Source organism: Saccopteryx leptura, chromosome X (genome assembly GCF_036850995.1).
Source record: "Saccopteryx leptura isolate mSacLep1 chromosome X, mSacLep1_pri_phased_curated, whole genome shotgun sequence".
In the NCBI taxonomy this organism is placed as follows: Eukaryota; Metazoa; Chordata; class Mammalia; order Chiroptera; family Emballonuridae; genus Saccopteryx; species Saccopteryx leptura.
The window spans coordinates 103,424,664-103,439,002 of NC_089516.1; the positions used below are offsets into that span (position 1 = coordinate 103,424,664).

The following is a 14,339-nucleotide window of genomic DNA, read 5'->3' on the forward strand; positions in this document are numbered from 1 at the left end:
TAGATTTTAACACACTGTTTGGCCCTTGTTTATCTACTCATCTGTCAATACTTCACAACTATGCCTTTTAGGGTGAGAAAATGCCTTCATCTTTTTATTCCCAGTACTTAGTGGGGAATATGGCATAAAAAGATACTCAAGAAATGTGTCCTGAATGAATGACTAAATAAATGAATGAGCTCATGAATGAAGCAAATGCTTGAATCCACTTACTTACATAAGATCAATATAAGGACCCTGACCCTTTTGGGGATAGTATGTAACTAATGAGGCCACTTTTTGCCATTTCTCCCCTTCCAAGCAAGGTTGTACCCGAACACCCTGAAGTAATTAAAAATAAAAATATATAAGCCCCTTGAAGTTATAGGCCCTGTTGTTAAATTCCTAAAGCTATAGTTGTGAAACAGTAGAGCTAGCCTGAATTAATTGTATAGGGGGTGAGACAAATTCTGTCCTTGGGCTATACCAAGTGTATACCATCCATCAACCTTGAACATATTTGGGATGGAGACCAGACCTAAAAATACATCAGCCTTTGGTGACATCAGGGCTGTGTTATTTATGTCTAACTTACCCCAGATGGAAGGGAAAGCTTTCTATGAGGAGTCTTTGAATCAGGCAGAGAAACTTATATCATGGTAGAAATAACTACAGGAGCAAAAGGCCACTATGGATTTTCTAGTCAATAAAAATGAACTCTGATATAAATTTCAATAAAGAGTCAGCACAAACACTTTTGTCATCATCATCATAAAATCATGTTTATTGAATGCACAACAAATTCTGTTATGTGTTCAGAATATTTAATGGACACAATTTCTGAATCTATAAGGGACAGGAATATTTGCTACTATATTTTGATGCCAGTCATCCAGCCAGAACATGAAATGGACTCTTATGAATATTCTAAAGCATAACACTTTCTTCATTTCAGACTATAAGACTTTATGCTTCTTAGACTATGAGCAAGTATCCTTGGTTAATGTTTTCCGTACTGCGAGCCATCCTCCCCACAAGCATCCTCAAAACTGAAAAGAAAGAGGCAAGATAAAAAGCGGAAGTGTCAAGGTGTACTCCTGAGAAAGTCTCAAAAATTGGAGCAGTGACTCTCTATAGATAACAATAAGTACAAGGAGAGGGCTGTAGAAATGAACTGGTAACAACCAGCCCTGTCCAACTGTTTGTTCCTCCCTATACAAGTGTTCTTACCTAAACTTGAAGCTTTGGGTCAAGTAGCAGACAGAAGCTATAGAACACAAAGAGCTGCAAAACATCAAAGAGCTTCTTATATATGCAGTTATCTTTGAAGTGAAGATCTTCTTATTTTGTATAAAGGAGTACTTTGGGACTTGGGATTTAATGGGTACTCACCAGGTAGGTAAACACTTGAGAATATCATTGTATTGGTGAATTTTGTAAGTAACCGATGGCCCACTGGCTTAAGAAAAAGAAAATGACTGGTGAGCTAAAAACATGCAACTGTAGGTTACTGACAGGTGGGTGGCAACTGGTCTAGTCTGAATACTTCTTTTCAAGGCTCACTTCCCTCCTCTTTCCCACCCTCTTCAATCTTCTGCCAAAGCATAAGGTTTGAGGCAGTGGTCAAACTCCATGGCATAAGAATTGGTGTTCCTCATAATGTTCTCCACCAACATAACTGGCTTGGGGTTTCTTCCAGCAAAGCAAGAGAGCCAGGTACAGATTAACATGGCTGCAGCTGCTCCACCTCCAGTGCAGTAATAAGCCCAGCCAAGCCTACAGGTACCTGTAGAAACAGGGACGGAGACATAAGGATTAAGGTAAAAGTAGAAAGCAGTGAATGCAACTGGGATTTTTATGTCCTTCTTTTCTCTTTTGCTGATGGCTGATATTTGCTTTAGCAAACGGTTATAAAAGTTTATTCTGTTACAGTAAGAACCTGGGAGTGATTGGTGGTAGTGGTGGTGATGGAAATAACAATAATAAGACAATGATAGAGTGCCAAGAGCTAGGCTAAGATCCTTAGACATATTTCATTGATAATTATTATAACTGTATAAGACAGATACTCTTATTATTCTTGTTTTATACAAGAAGAAGCAATCAAGGCACAGGTTAATGGTGAAAAATGACATAGCTAGGAAGTGGTAGAGTCAGGATATAAATGTTACCTCATCTTGACTCTAATGCTCCACACTTTTTAGCACACTGATATACTATAATGCATGGACTGTTTTCAAAGAACTATATTCTGCATCATCAAGAGATTTGGTGGGCAAAATCATATCCCTTGCCCTTTACTCTCTTCCTCTATCCTAATCTGACTTTTCATCATCCAGGGAAGAAATATGCATTGGAACTAAGGCCAAGCTACTAAGAAACTAATTTCAGTTTGAAAAAATGGGAAAGGTAATCTGCTCAAAAACATCTACTTCAACATCTGGCACTCTATTAGAGGCAGATTCTTTCTTTTGACATATTTGCATATGTCTATTTTTCAGAGAAGTTTTCCTCAGAAAAAGTCAATGTTCAAAGAAAGAAGACCTATTACTTTACCAGAGATCAGAGAAAAAACTAACCATAAAAACTCAAGTGCTTAAGCAAACAGAACTCCAGAAATTAGGGTAGATGCCCAGTGATACAAAATTGCAGAGTGGTTCTGGGAAAAGAGGTAGTCAGCAACCTTCAACTACCTCACAGTCTTACAGAAACCTAGTCCCAACTACAGTCAGTTGAGGATGTCAAAACTGATCTTTATAACAATTTTTGTTTTAATAACTAATTATTTCTGCTCACATGGTACCTAGTGAACCTTAATATTTCTTCTTTTAATTGACAGTTGGAATGTCATATACAGAGTCTACAATGGCCCCAAATTAGGCTGTTTCACTTTTCTGGTCAGCCCAAGCTAATTTATCTCAAATGTTTCACCTTAGAAATAGTCTTTCTATACCAAGTCATCATTAATGCTGTCTCTCCTTCCAGAAATATCTTCTTTTTTTATTCATCAGTTCATATCATCCTCTGAATACTATGCAGAACTAAGCACCTTCAAAAAGCTTTCCTTGATTAATTGTAGTGGATTCAAGTCACCTCAACCAGGTAGCCTTTCAGAAATTTGTCTGTACACCTTTTATCTGTGTGTACATGTTTAGTAAAACATTGGAAGGAAGATTTGTATATCATAGATTTTTCATCTTTCTTTTACCCTCTACCAGATTGTTGTTGGCTCAACAGCACAGATGTATCTGTTTATTTCTTGATAATGCCTCCTATGTTCTGTCAACAGTGGATTCTCTGTATATATGATTTATTCTAACAATACTTCAAAAATGGGTTTACTTGCATTGTCAACCTTCAACACCCTAACACATAGCTTGATTTTTGAATTAAATTTATAAAATCTGTTATAGTAATATACTATTTGTTTTCTGGAATATGCTCTGGTCCTTCCCACCATAAAGTCTATGCATATTGTTCCCTCTGCTTACTTCATGTACACATGTACAAATACATCTCCCACTATTATATTAGCCTTGTCAATGTTCAATCACATTTCCAAGCTTAGCTCAATCATTAATTTCTTAGTGAAGCCTCCCTGACCTCCTTAATTCAAATTTCTCTATCAGAAACCTTCATTAGCATTTTGTACCTTTACTTCTATACTTAAAATGAAAAGTGAACTCCTTTTCCCCTCTTATGGCAAGTATCAAATCTTAGTTCTTTAGAGGAAATGGTAATTTACCTACAGACTATGGTAGTTGAATAACTTCTTGATGTCCATGTACCTATCCAAAATCATGGTGAAAGCCAGACTACAATAACTATGGAAATAATGCAATTTTAAGACAGAAGAGTTGAATTTGAAAGAAAAAGAGATGACATCAGAGTAATGGTGTTGTAAGAGATGCTCCTGATTTCTCCGCTTGAAATTTCAAGAAATTGAACAACTATAATGCAATGTAGAAACCCTAGCTCAGCTTGCAGGTGCATCTGAAAGATCCACTTACCAAATTGACTAAAGGTGGGACCGGGGAAAAAGGGGGGCAGAAGATAAAATGTATTTGTGGTGAACTTTGGAGAGGAGAAGAGACAAAACTGGTGTGACTGAGATTTTTGGGCTTTTTTTTCTCTGAGGGACTGTGGATGAGGGAAGCTAGGGCTCTCTGGATTTTGTTTGAGGGGTACAGAGAAGGAAACTTGGAGTGACTTGGTCTCCTTCTGCAGGGAGGAATGGTGAGATAGAAGGTCAGATGGGAGATAAACCAAAGCAACCAGAACTCAGTGTCATGGCCAGTGTTCCCACTGTCTGCCTGCAGCCCACACTCAGCAGAGACACAGAAAGCTAGAGTATGGCCCTCCAGCCTCCCGGACCTTGCCTCCCTCACTTCACAGTAACAAGAGCGACAGAGAAAAATCCCACAGCTAGCTCTCCAGAGCCACACTCTTCCCTGAAGAACAAAAATGATCCGCATTTGGTCCCCAGGTCTGTTGAGACATGGAAAAGAGTACCCAGTATGAGATCACCATTGTTAGAGCCACAAAGCTGAAGCCATAATGATGAAGCCTTAAAGCCCTCACAACATACCCCAGTCACCAATGCAACTGCAGTCCACCTACATCATTGTGGCAGCAACATCTTAGTGGTAGAAAGCCCAGGAACTTCACACAGCTAAAAGTTGTAATACAGTGACACCTACTGGAAGAAACCATTCAAAACTATAATTTATTTTGCCTTTATACCTCTTTTTTATTCCTTTTTCTCTTTTGAATTTTATCTTTTTTAAATTTTATAATTGAATATTTTTGGTGTTTTGTTTTGATCTTTTATTCTTCAGTTTTACTTCTTGTCATAATGTTTTAAAATTTTTATATTATTATTGTATTTTTTTAATTTTTCATATTTTAGTTATTTTTTTTGTTAGGTTTCTAAACAATACCACTCTCAAATGCCATGAAATAAGAAATTGAATACCATGGTTACACAAGACAGATGTAGTTCAAAAAGAAAGTGAAAAATCTCTAGAAAAAAATCATAATCACATAGAAATATTGGAGTTAAATTACAAGGAAGTCAGAACTGAAGTTTTGGAAATACTCAATGAGATGCAAGAAGTCACCAAGAGGCAATTTAATGAGCTCAGAAAACAAATTAATGAACAAAAAGAATATCTCACCAAGGAGATTTAAACTTTTAAAACAGAGATGAAGAACTCAATACATAAATTGGAAACTGAGGTAGCAAATTTAGCTAATAAAACAAACCTGATAGAGGAAAGAATCAGTGATACTGAAGACAGGCAAATAGAGATGCTACAAAGAGAAGAAGAGAGAGACTAACAAATTTTAAAAAACTGAAATGCTGTATAAGAATTGTCTGACTCCATCAGAAAAAGCAACATAAGAATAATGGGTATGTCAGAAGAAGAAGTGAGGGAGAAGGGAATAGAGAGCCTATTCAAACAAATAATGGATGAGAATTTCCCAAGCCTATGAAAAGAGTTAGGTCCTCAAATCCAGGAAGCAAACAGAATGCTGAGTTACCTCAACCCAAACAGACCTACTTCAAGGCATATCATAATAAAATTATCAAAAATCAATGACAAAAAAAGAATCCTCAAGGAGCTAAAGAAAAGAAGACAATAACATATAAAGGAAAGCCAATTAGGTTATTATTAAACATCTAAGCAGATACTTTACAAGCCATAATAGAATACCCAAACATTCAAAGTACTGAAAGAGAGGAATTGCAGGCCAAGAATACTATCAAAGTGATCCTTCAAATATAAAGGATAAATAAAAAACTTTTACAAACATACAGAAGCTGAGGTAATATATCACCAGAAAAACTCGACTGCAGGAAACACTCAAGGGGGTTATTCAACCAGACATAAAGAAGAAAACAAATCAAAATTACAAGTAAAAGAGACAACAAGGTCACAATAAAAACAAGGATAATCTGTGACAACAATAACACAAAAAGAGAGAAGATAAATATCTGCAGTAGCAAAGGAGGATGTAGTGCAGAAGCACTCATAACACAAAGGACTCTTTCACATAAAAACATTTTTCTGTTAATAACCTAATAATAATCACCCACAAAAAGGCTACCACTAAAACACACACCTAAAAGAAAAAAAAAAAAAAGAAGAAACAGAAGAAAAAAATATGGAATACCACCAAACAAAAACAACTGAAAAAAACACAAAAGCAAAGAACCAAACAAGACATACAACACCAGAAAACAAAACAAAAACTGGCTATAGCAAATCTTCAAGTGTCAAAAATTACATAAATGCAAATGGACTGAACTCACCAATGAAGAGGCACAGAGTAGCAGATTGGATCAAAATGCTAAATCCACCTAACTAGGCAGTGGCACAGTGAATAGAGCGTCAGCCTGGGATGTGGAGGACCCAGATTCAAAACCACAAGGTTGCCAGCTTGAGCACAGGCTCATATGATTTAAGCAAAGCTCACTAGCTTAAGCCCAAGGTCGTTGTCTTGAGCAAGGGATCACTTGCTTTGCTGTAGCCCTCCAATCAAGGCACATATGAGAAAGCAATCAATGAACAACTAAGGTGCCATAACAAAGAATTGATGCTTCTCATCTTTCTCCTCTCCTGTCTGTTTGTCCCTGTCTGTCTCTCTCTCTGTCTTTGTCACACAAAAAAAGCAAAATCCAACCACTATTGGCTTCAAGAGACATATCTAAGCCACAAGGACAAAAGGAGATACAAAGTGAAAGTTTGGGAAAAAAATTCTGAGAAAATAATATCCAAAGGAAAGCAGGGCCCTGGTCATTTGGGTCAGTGGTAGATCATTGGCCTGGCTTGTGAAAGTCCTGGGTTCAATTTCCGGTCAGGGCACACAGGAGAAGCACCTATCTGCTTCTCCACCTTTCTCCCTCTCCTTCATGTCTATCTCTCTCTTTACCTCCTGCAGCCAAGGTTCCATTGGAACAAAGTTGGCCTGGGTGCTGAGGATGGCTCCATGGCTTCCGCCTCAAGTGCTGGAATGACTTTGGCCACAATAGAACAACGCCTCATATGGGCACAGCATCAACCCTGGTGGGCATACTGGGTGGATCCTGGTCAGGTGCATGCAGGAGTCTGTCTTACTGCCTCCCCATTTCTCACTTTGAAAAAAATACAAAAATAAAAAAAGAAAAGCAGGTGTCATATCTGATATGCTGACTTCAGAAGAACAAATGTAACCAGAGCCAAAGATGTACATTTCATAATGATAAAGGTGACATTGTATCAAGAAGATATAACACTTCTTAATATATATGCACTAAACCAGGGAGTACCAAGAAATATAAGATATCTACTAGGGGGCATGGGGGGAGGGGAATAAGGGGGTGGTAGGTTATATATTCAGTGGAACACTTGAATCTATGTAAACACAAATTAAAATCATAAATAATAAAAGATGTCTACTAACTAATCTAAAAATAAAAGGAGACAAAAACACAATCATACTTGGAGATTTAAACACACCATTAGTGGCTTTAGATAGATCATCCAAACTGAAAATCAATAAAGAAATATTAGTTTTAAATGACACTCTGAGCTAAATAAATACAACAGATATTTACAGGACAAATGTAATCCCAAACCATCAGATTATACATACTTCTCCAGTGTGCATGAAACGTTCTCAAGGATAAAACATATTTTTGGCCACAAAACCAACACAACAAATTCAGGAAGTTTGAAATTATATCAGGCATATTTTCTGATCATAAGGCTTTGAAATTAGAATTCAACTTTAAAAAGAAAGTAAAGAAACTGACAACAGAAGTGGAAATTAAACGACATACTTCTAAAAAATGACTAAGTTAAAGAAATAAAAGCAGAGATCAAAAGATATATACAGACAAAGACACTGAAAATGACAACATGACATATCAAAATTTCTGGGATGCAGTGAAAGCAGTAATGAGAGGGAAGTCTATATCATTACAAGCTGATATCGAGAACCGAGAGATCTAAAGGAAATAACCTAACATCACATCTTAAAGAACTAGAAAAAGAAGAACAAAGGCAACCCAAGTCAACCAAAGAAAAAAATCGTAAAAATTAAAGCAGAACTAAATAACATAGAGAACAAAATATATAGGAAAAACTAATACAACAAAGAGCTGGTTCTTTGAAAACATCCATAAAATTGAAAAACCCCTTACTAGACTCACTGACAAAAAAAGAAGGATTCATAAAAACAATACCCAAAATGAGAAAGGAGAAATTACCACAGACATCATGGAAATACAAAGGATCATAGTAAATAATATGAAAGATTATATGCCACCAAATTTAATGTCCTGGAAAAATGGATAAGTTCTGGGAACTATACAATCTTCCTAGACTGAGTCATGAAGTGGAAAACCTAAATAGATCTATAAGCAGGGAGGAAACAAAAACAAATATGAAAAACTTCCCATAAAACAAAAGTATAGAACCAGATGGCTACACTGTTGAAGTATACCAAACATTCAAAAACTTTTGGTACCTATCCTTCTAAAAATCTTCCAAAAAAGTAGAAGAAGCAATACTCCCCATCACATTTTATGAGGCAAACATAACGCTCATACCAAAACATGGAAAATACACAAACAAGAAAACTACAGACCAATATCTTTAATGAGTACAGAGGCAAAAATCCTAAACAAAACTCTAGCATATCAAATGCAACAACACATTAAAAAACAATACACCTCAATCAAGTGAGGTTCATTCCAGGAGTACAAGGTTGGTTCAACATACAGAAATTGATCCACATAGTACACCACATCAACAAAACAAAAAAAGAAATCATAAGATCCTATCAATAGATGCAGAAAAGGCATTTGATAAGATATAACATCCCTTTATGTTTCAAACACACAATAAAATCAGAATAGAAGGAAGGCACTGCAGGATAATAAAGACCATATGACAATCAGCTAATATCATATTAAATGGTGGAAAAATGAAGGTTTTCCCCCTAAAATTAGGAATGAGACAAGGCTGTCCACTCTTTTCACTCTTATTCAATGTATTTCTGGAGGTTTTAGTCAGAGAGATCAGGCAACAGAAAGAAATAAATGGTGTCCAGATTGGGTAAGAAGAAGTAAAAGTACTACTTTTTGCAGATGACATGATCCCATATATAGAAAAACCTAAAGATTCTAACCAAAAAAAAAAAAAAAAAGCTATCAGAAATAATAAACCAATATAGTAAAGTGGCAGTGACAGGATACAAAATCAATGAACAAAAGTCTATATCTTTCCAATATGCCAATGATGAAACATCAGAAAATGAACTGACCAAACAACAACAACAAAAAACTAATTTCTTTTACAATTGCAAAAACAACAAAAAATAACTAGAAATAAACTTAAGAATGATGTGAAGTGCCTGACCATGTGGTGGCGCAGTGGATAGAGCATCGGACTGGGATGCGGAAGACCCAGGTTCGAGACCCCGAGGTCGCCAGCTTGAGCACGGGCTCATCTGGTTTGAGCAAAAAGCTCACCAGCTTGGACCCAAGGTCACTGGCTCTAGCAAGGGGTTCCTCGGTCTGCTGAAGGTCCGTGGTCAAGGCACATATGAGAAAGCAATCAATGTACAACTAAGGTGTCACCACAAAAAACTGATGACTGATTCTTCTCATCTCTCTCCATTCCTGTCTGTCTGTCCCTATCTATCACTCTCTCTGACTCTCTCTCTGTCTCTGTTAAATAAATAAATAAATAAATAAATAAATAAATAAATAAATAAATAAATAAATCTGTCTTTAAAAAAAAAGAAAAGAATGATGTGAAGGACTCATATACCAAAAACTACAAAATATTATTGAAAAAAATTGAAAAAGACACAATGAAATGGAAAAAAAATATTCCATGTTTATGGATAAGAAGAATCAACATAGTAAAAATGGCCATATTTCACAAAGAAATATACATCTTCAATTCCTATCAAAATTTCAATGTCATCTTTCAAAGAAATAGAACAAAAAATTATCATGTTTGTGTGGAATCATAAAAAACCTCAAATAGCCAAAGCAATTACGAGGAAAAAGAATAAAGCTTGAGGTATTACATGACCTGACTTCAACTTATACTATAGACACACAATCATCAAAACAGCATGATATTGGCAGAAAAACAGATATACTGACCAATGCAACCAATTGAGAGCCCAAAAATAAAACCATATACATATGGCCAAATCATCTTTGACAAAGGAACCAAAAACACACAATAGGAAAAAGAAAGCCTCTTCAATAAATGGTGCTGGGAAAATTGGAAAGCCACATGCAAAAGAATGAAACTTGACCATAGTTTGTCCCCCTTGCACAAAAAGTAATTCCAAATGAATCAAAGACCTAAATATAAGATCTGAAACAATAAATTACATAGAAGAAAATATTGGTACTAAGCTCATGGACCTTGGCTGTAAAACAATTTATGAATTTGACCTCAAAAGCAAGGGAAGTCAAGGCAAAAATAAATGAATGGGACTGAATCAAACTAGAGAACTTCTGCACAACAAAAGAAACTGACAAGAAACAAGTAGGCAGCAAATTAAATGGAAGATAATATTTGCAAACAACAGTTCTGATAACGGGTTAATATCCAAAATATATAAAGAACTCACAAAGCTCAGCAACAAACAAGCAAACGATACAATTTAAAAAATTAAGAGACCTGAACAGACACTTCTCCCAAAAGGACATACAAATGGCCAAAGATACATGAAAAGATGCTCATTTTTACAAGCTATTCAAGAAATGCAAATCAAAACTTCAATGAGATACCAACTCAAATCTATTAGATTGATTATTATCAACATGACATGTAATAACAAATGTTGGAGAGGCTGTGTAGTAAAAGGAACCCTCATTCACTACTGGTGGGAATGCAAATTAGTACAACCATTATGGAAGAAATTATGGTGGTTCCTCATAAAATTAAGAATCTAAGTACCATATGACCCAGCAATCCCTCTACTGAGTATCTACCCCCAAAAGTTGAAAATATTCGTATGTAAAGACATGTGTACCCCCATGTTCATCACAGCATTATTCACAGTGGCTAAGACATGTAAGCAGCCAAAGTGTCATTCGATAGAGGACTGGATAGAGATGTGGTATATATATACGGTGGAAAAGTACTCAACCATAAAAAATGATGGCATAGTGGTATTTACAACAACATGGAAAGACCTTGAGAACATTATACTAAGTGAAATAAGTAAATCAGAAAAAGCTAAAAACAGTATGATTTTACATATAGGTAGGATATAAAGCTGAGACTCAGGGACATAGATAAAATCGAAATGGTTACCAGGGGTAAGGGGATGTGGGGGAGTGGATGGGAGAGGGGGTAGGGGTAGGGTGTAAAGAGGGAGAATTATAAGGTGATGCAAAATGATTTGACTTTGGGTGATGGGTATACAACATAATCAATATTTCAAGTGCTATAGAAATGTTTACTTGAAACCTATGCACTCCTTTTTTGTGACAGAGACAAAGAGAGAGATATATAGAGAGACAGACAGACAGGAAGTGAGAGAACTGAGAAGCATCAATTCTTTTTTGTACCTCCTTCATTGTTCATTGATTGCTTTCTCATATGTGCCTTGACCAGAGGGCTACAGCAAATTGAGTGACCCTTTGCTCAAGCCAGCAACTTTGTGCTCAAGCCAGTGATCTTGGGCTTCAAACCAGTGACCTTTGGGTTAAACCAGCAACCATGGGGTCATGTCTATGATCTAATGCTCAAGCCAGCAACCCTGTTCTCAAGCTGGTGAGCCTGTGTTCAAGCCAGCAACCTCAGGATTTTGACTCTGTGTCCTCCGCATCCCAGTCCAATGCTCTATCCGCAGCAGCACTGTCTTGTCAGGCGAAACCTTATGTACTCTTATTGATCAATGTCACCCTGTTAAAGATCATTTCCTAAATAACACTTAAAAATAAAAAAAAAGAAAGAGAAGCTTCCTTAAAAAATGAAATTCAACTATCTAAAAACTGAGTTCAACATAAACAACAATGGTAGAACTCTGGAAAAGGTGAATTAAGAATACCATATTGAGGCAAGCAGCCAATAGATCTGTATCTCTTCCCACCCCATCTTGTTATGCCTTCCCTTAGATATATACTTATTCACTAAAAGTGGGAGGTTTTATATAATGCTTTTGATTTCACAGAGTGGAAAACTCTAGAGATGAACAAACCTTCAACTTCTGCCATCCTTGGGAAGAAGACTGCAGGCTTTATTGCATCCAGTACACAAGCAGGAATATGAGGCTCAGTTGACAACCTGAGGAATACTCTCAGATGCAGAGGTAGAGGAGGGGATCCAGATCATATCTCTGCTCTCAATCTGGTGCCCTGCCCTATACTGGTTTTCTAATTCTCCCAAAATCCATTTTCTTCTTACCGGACTCTTGACTGGTAAGTTTTTAAGAGGGAGTCCCTAAATCAATTTGTCATTGACTCACCTGAAAGTTTCCCCTATGCCCTACAACCAAAATCTCTTGTGCTCATATGGAAGAGTAGACAGGAGCAAGTTCTGGAGGAGTGGCACTCTCAGGCACCTTCCTCTTCTCTGCCATGTTCCTAATCTAGTCTAGACAAGGCAGCAGAGGTCTCATTCTGTTTCTTCACTTTCTTGTTAGGTCATCCTCCAAATTATAGTAGCAGGGATATTTCTATCAGGTATATGCATCCTAGGACCAGGAAAAGACTTGTTTCTGTAAATGAAAGGAGTAAATGTATACCATGCTATTACCCCAAAGTCTTAAACAGGAAGAAAACAGAATGGAAAGCTCCAGAGGGAAAAAAAACCCAAACCTGGTTAAAAAGATCTCATTAAACCTTGTTGAAATCAAGTTGTAACCAGGTATCACTAGGCTAGGAGTCAACATCAAAATACTCTCATTGTCACACTAAACTCTGAGTTTTCTCCACAGAGACTTTTATTAGGCCACTGAACACCATTTAAGAAGCCTGAGGCTGCTGCCACACAGGAATCCTAGAAAAATTAGAGAGAATATAGATTTATCCAAATTTCTCCCCATAATCTCCCTGTTATCTACTTGAGTGAACAGAGATTACATAACTAGTATGGCAAATGGAAAGAAAGCATATCTTCTAAGAAGTACATTACCAGGTTAAGAGCTTTTGTCAGTACACACTAACTCTACAGAAAGCCTAGATATTGGTCTGATGACCTATAAAAGAACTTGTCTTCTCTATAAAAGGCTGTAAATTAGGGAACAAGGACAATAAATGTCCACCTCTTACCTCCAATCACCTTTAGTAAAGTCACAAAACCATCACCAATCCTTAACTCTTAATCCTTCAAAATTAATCTTGATAATAGAAAGATTGGCCCAACAGAATATAATCTTCTCTTTTAGGAACAGTTCTGTGTGGTTCCTTATTGACCTGGAAAGTTCACTGGAACAGGGACATGATCAACCTTGAGCATTCTAGTATACTAGTCCAAGAAAGCTGGGGAAGGTCAAGGAGAGAGATCTCATAAGGTATTGAGGAGGAAACACTGATTCTCTGGGAGTCAGGAAACTAAAATCTTTGAAGAAATCTCTTAACCCACTTGAACACAGATCATTCACCCTTAAAATAGGAAAAAACAATTAGGTGTCTGCCTAAAGACAGAGCAATAGGACCAGATGAGTTCTTGAGGTCCTTTTCAAAAATAGTCAGGCTCACTACTACCTTTCTTTTTAGATTAAATGTGAGCTGACATTGCAAGTGGAGATTATTTCTACATATGTTTGTAAATATCTGTGAAGACAAAGATTGGGTGACAGGATAAGGGGAGAGAAGAAGATCTAACTTCAAATTATCTTTATACAAAGATTTTGAATGAGCCCTAAGATAAGCCTATTTATTTTTGTGCTCCTCTATATCATTTCTAACACCTTATCGTGAGTCATTCTATTCCAGTGTTGAATTTGCTGTGACACGATTTCTCATAAAAGTTATTAAATCATCACTCAGCAGTAGGTCTGGCATTTAAATCAAGAAATGCTGCCTTTATTCCAAACTGGAAATCAAATTTGTTTGGAGATTAACTCTACTTTGATTCAGTATTAACTTGCATTTTTACATCTTTGTTATTTAGAGAACAAATTGTCAATGGCAGCTACTTAAACTGACCCCTTTTCATACATCCCCAGTTCTATGCCCTGCAGGCACTTGATGTCTGGCCAGCTGTTAATGGAACACACTGAGCTAATGAGGAAATTAGCCATAAACCAATGCTTTTGGTAAAACCTGGTGTTAGTGTGGTGTCAGGTTTGCAATCAGAGTAGGAAAGGGTCGAAGAGTCTAAAGACAGGGTCTC

At 36.6% G+C, this 14,339-nt stretch overlaps 1 protein-coding gene across 1 annotated transcript in view; it reads right to left on the reverse strand.

The window, feature by feature from the left end:
* Window positions 1-1,565: 1,565 nt before the first annotated feature.
* Window positions 1,566-14,339, reverse strand: part of LHFPL1 (LHFPL tetraspan subfamily member 1) — a 54,830-nt gene continuing 42,056 nt past the window's right edge. The window contains exon 3 of the mRNA XM_066357860.1: window positions 1,566-1,765. Within this exon, the coding sequence (XP_066213957.1) occupies window positions 1,566-1,765 (200 nt within the window). The remainder of the gene's footprint in view (window positions 1,766-14,339) is intronic.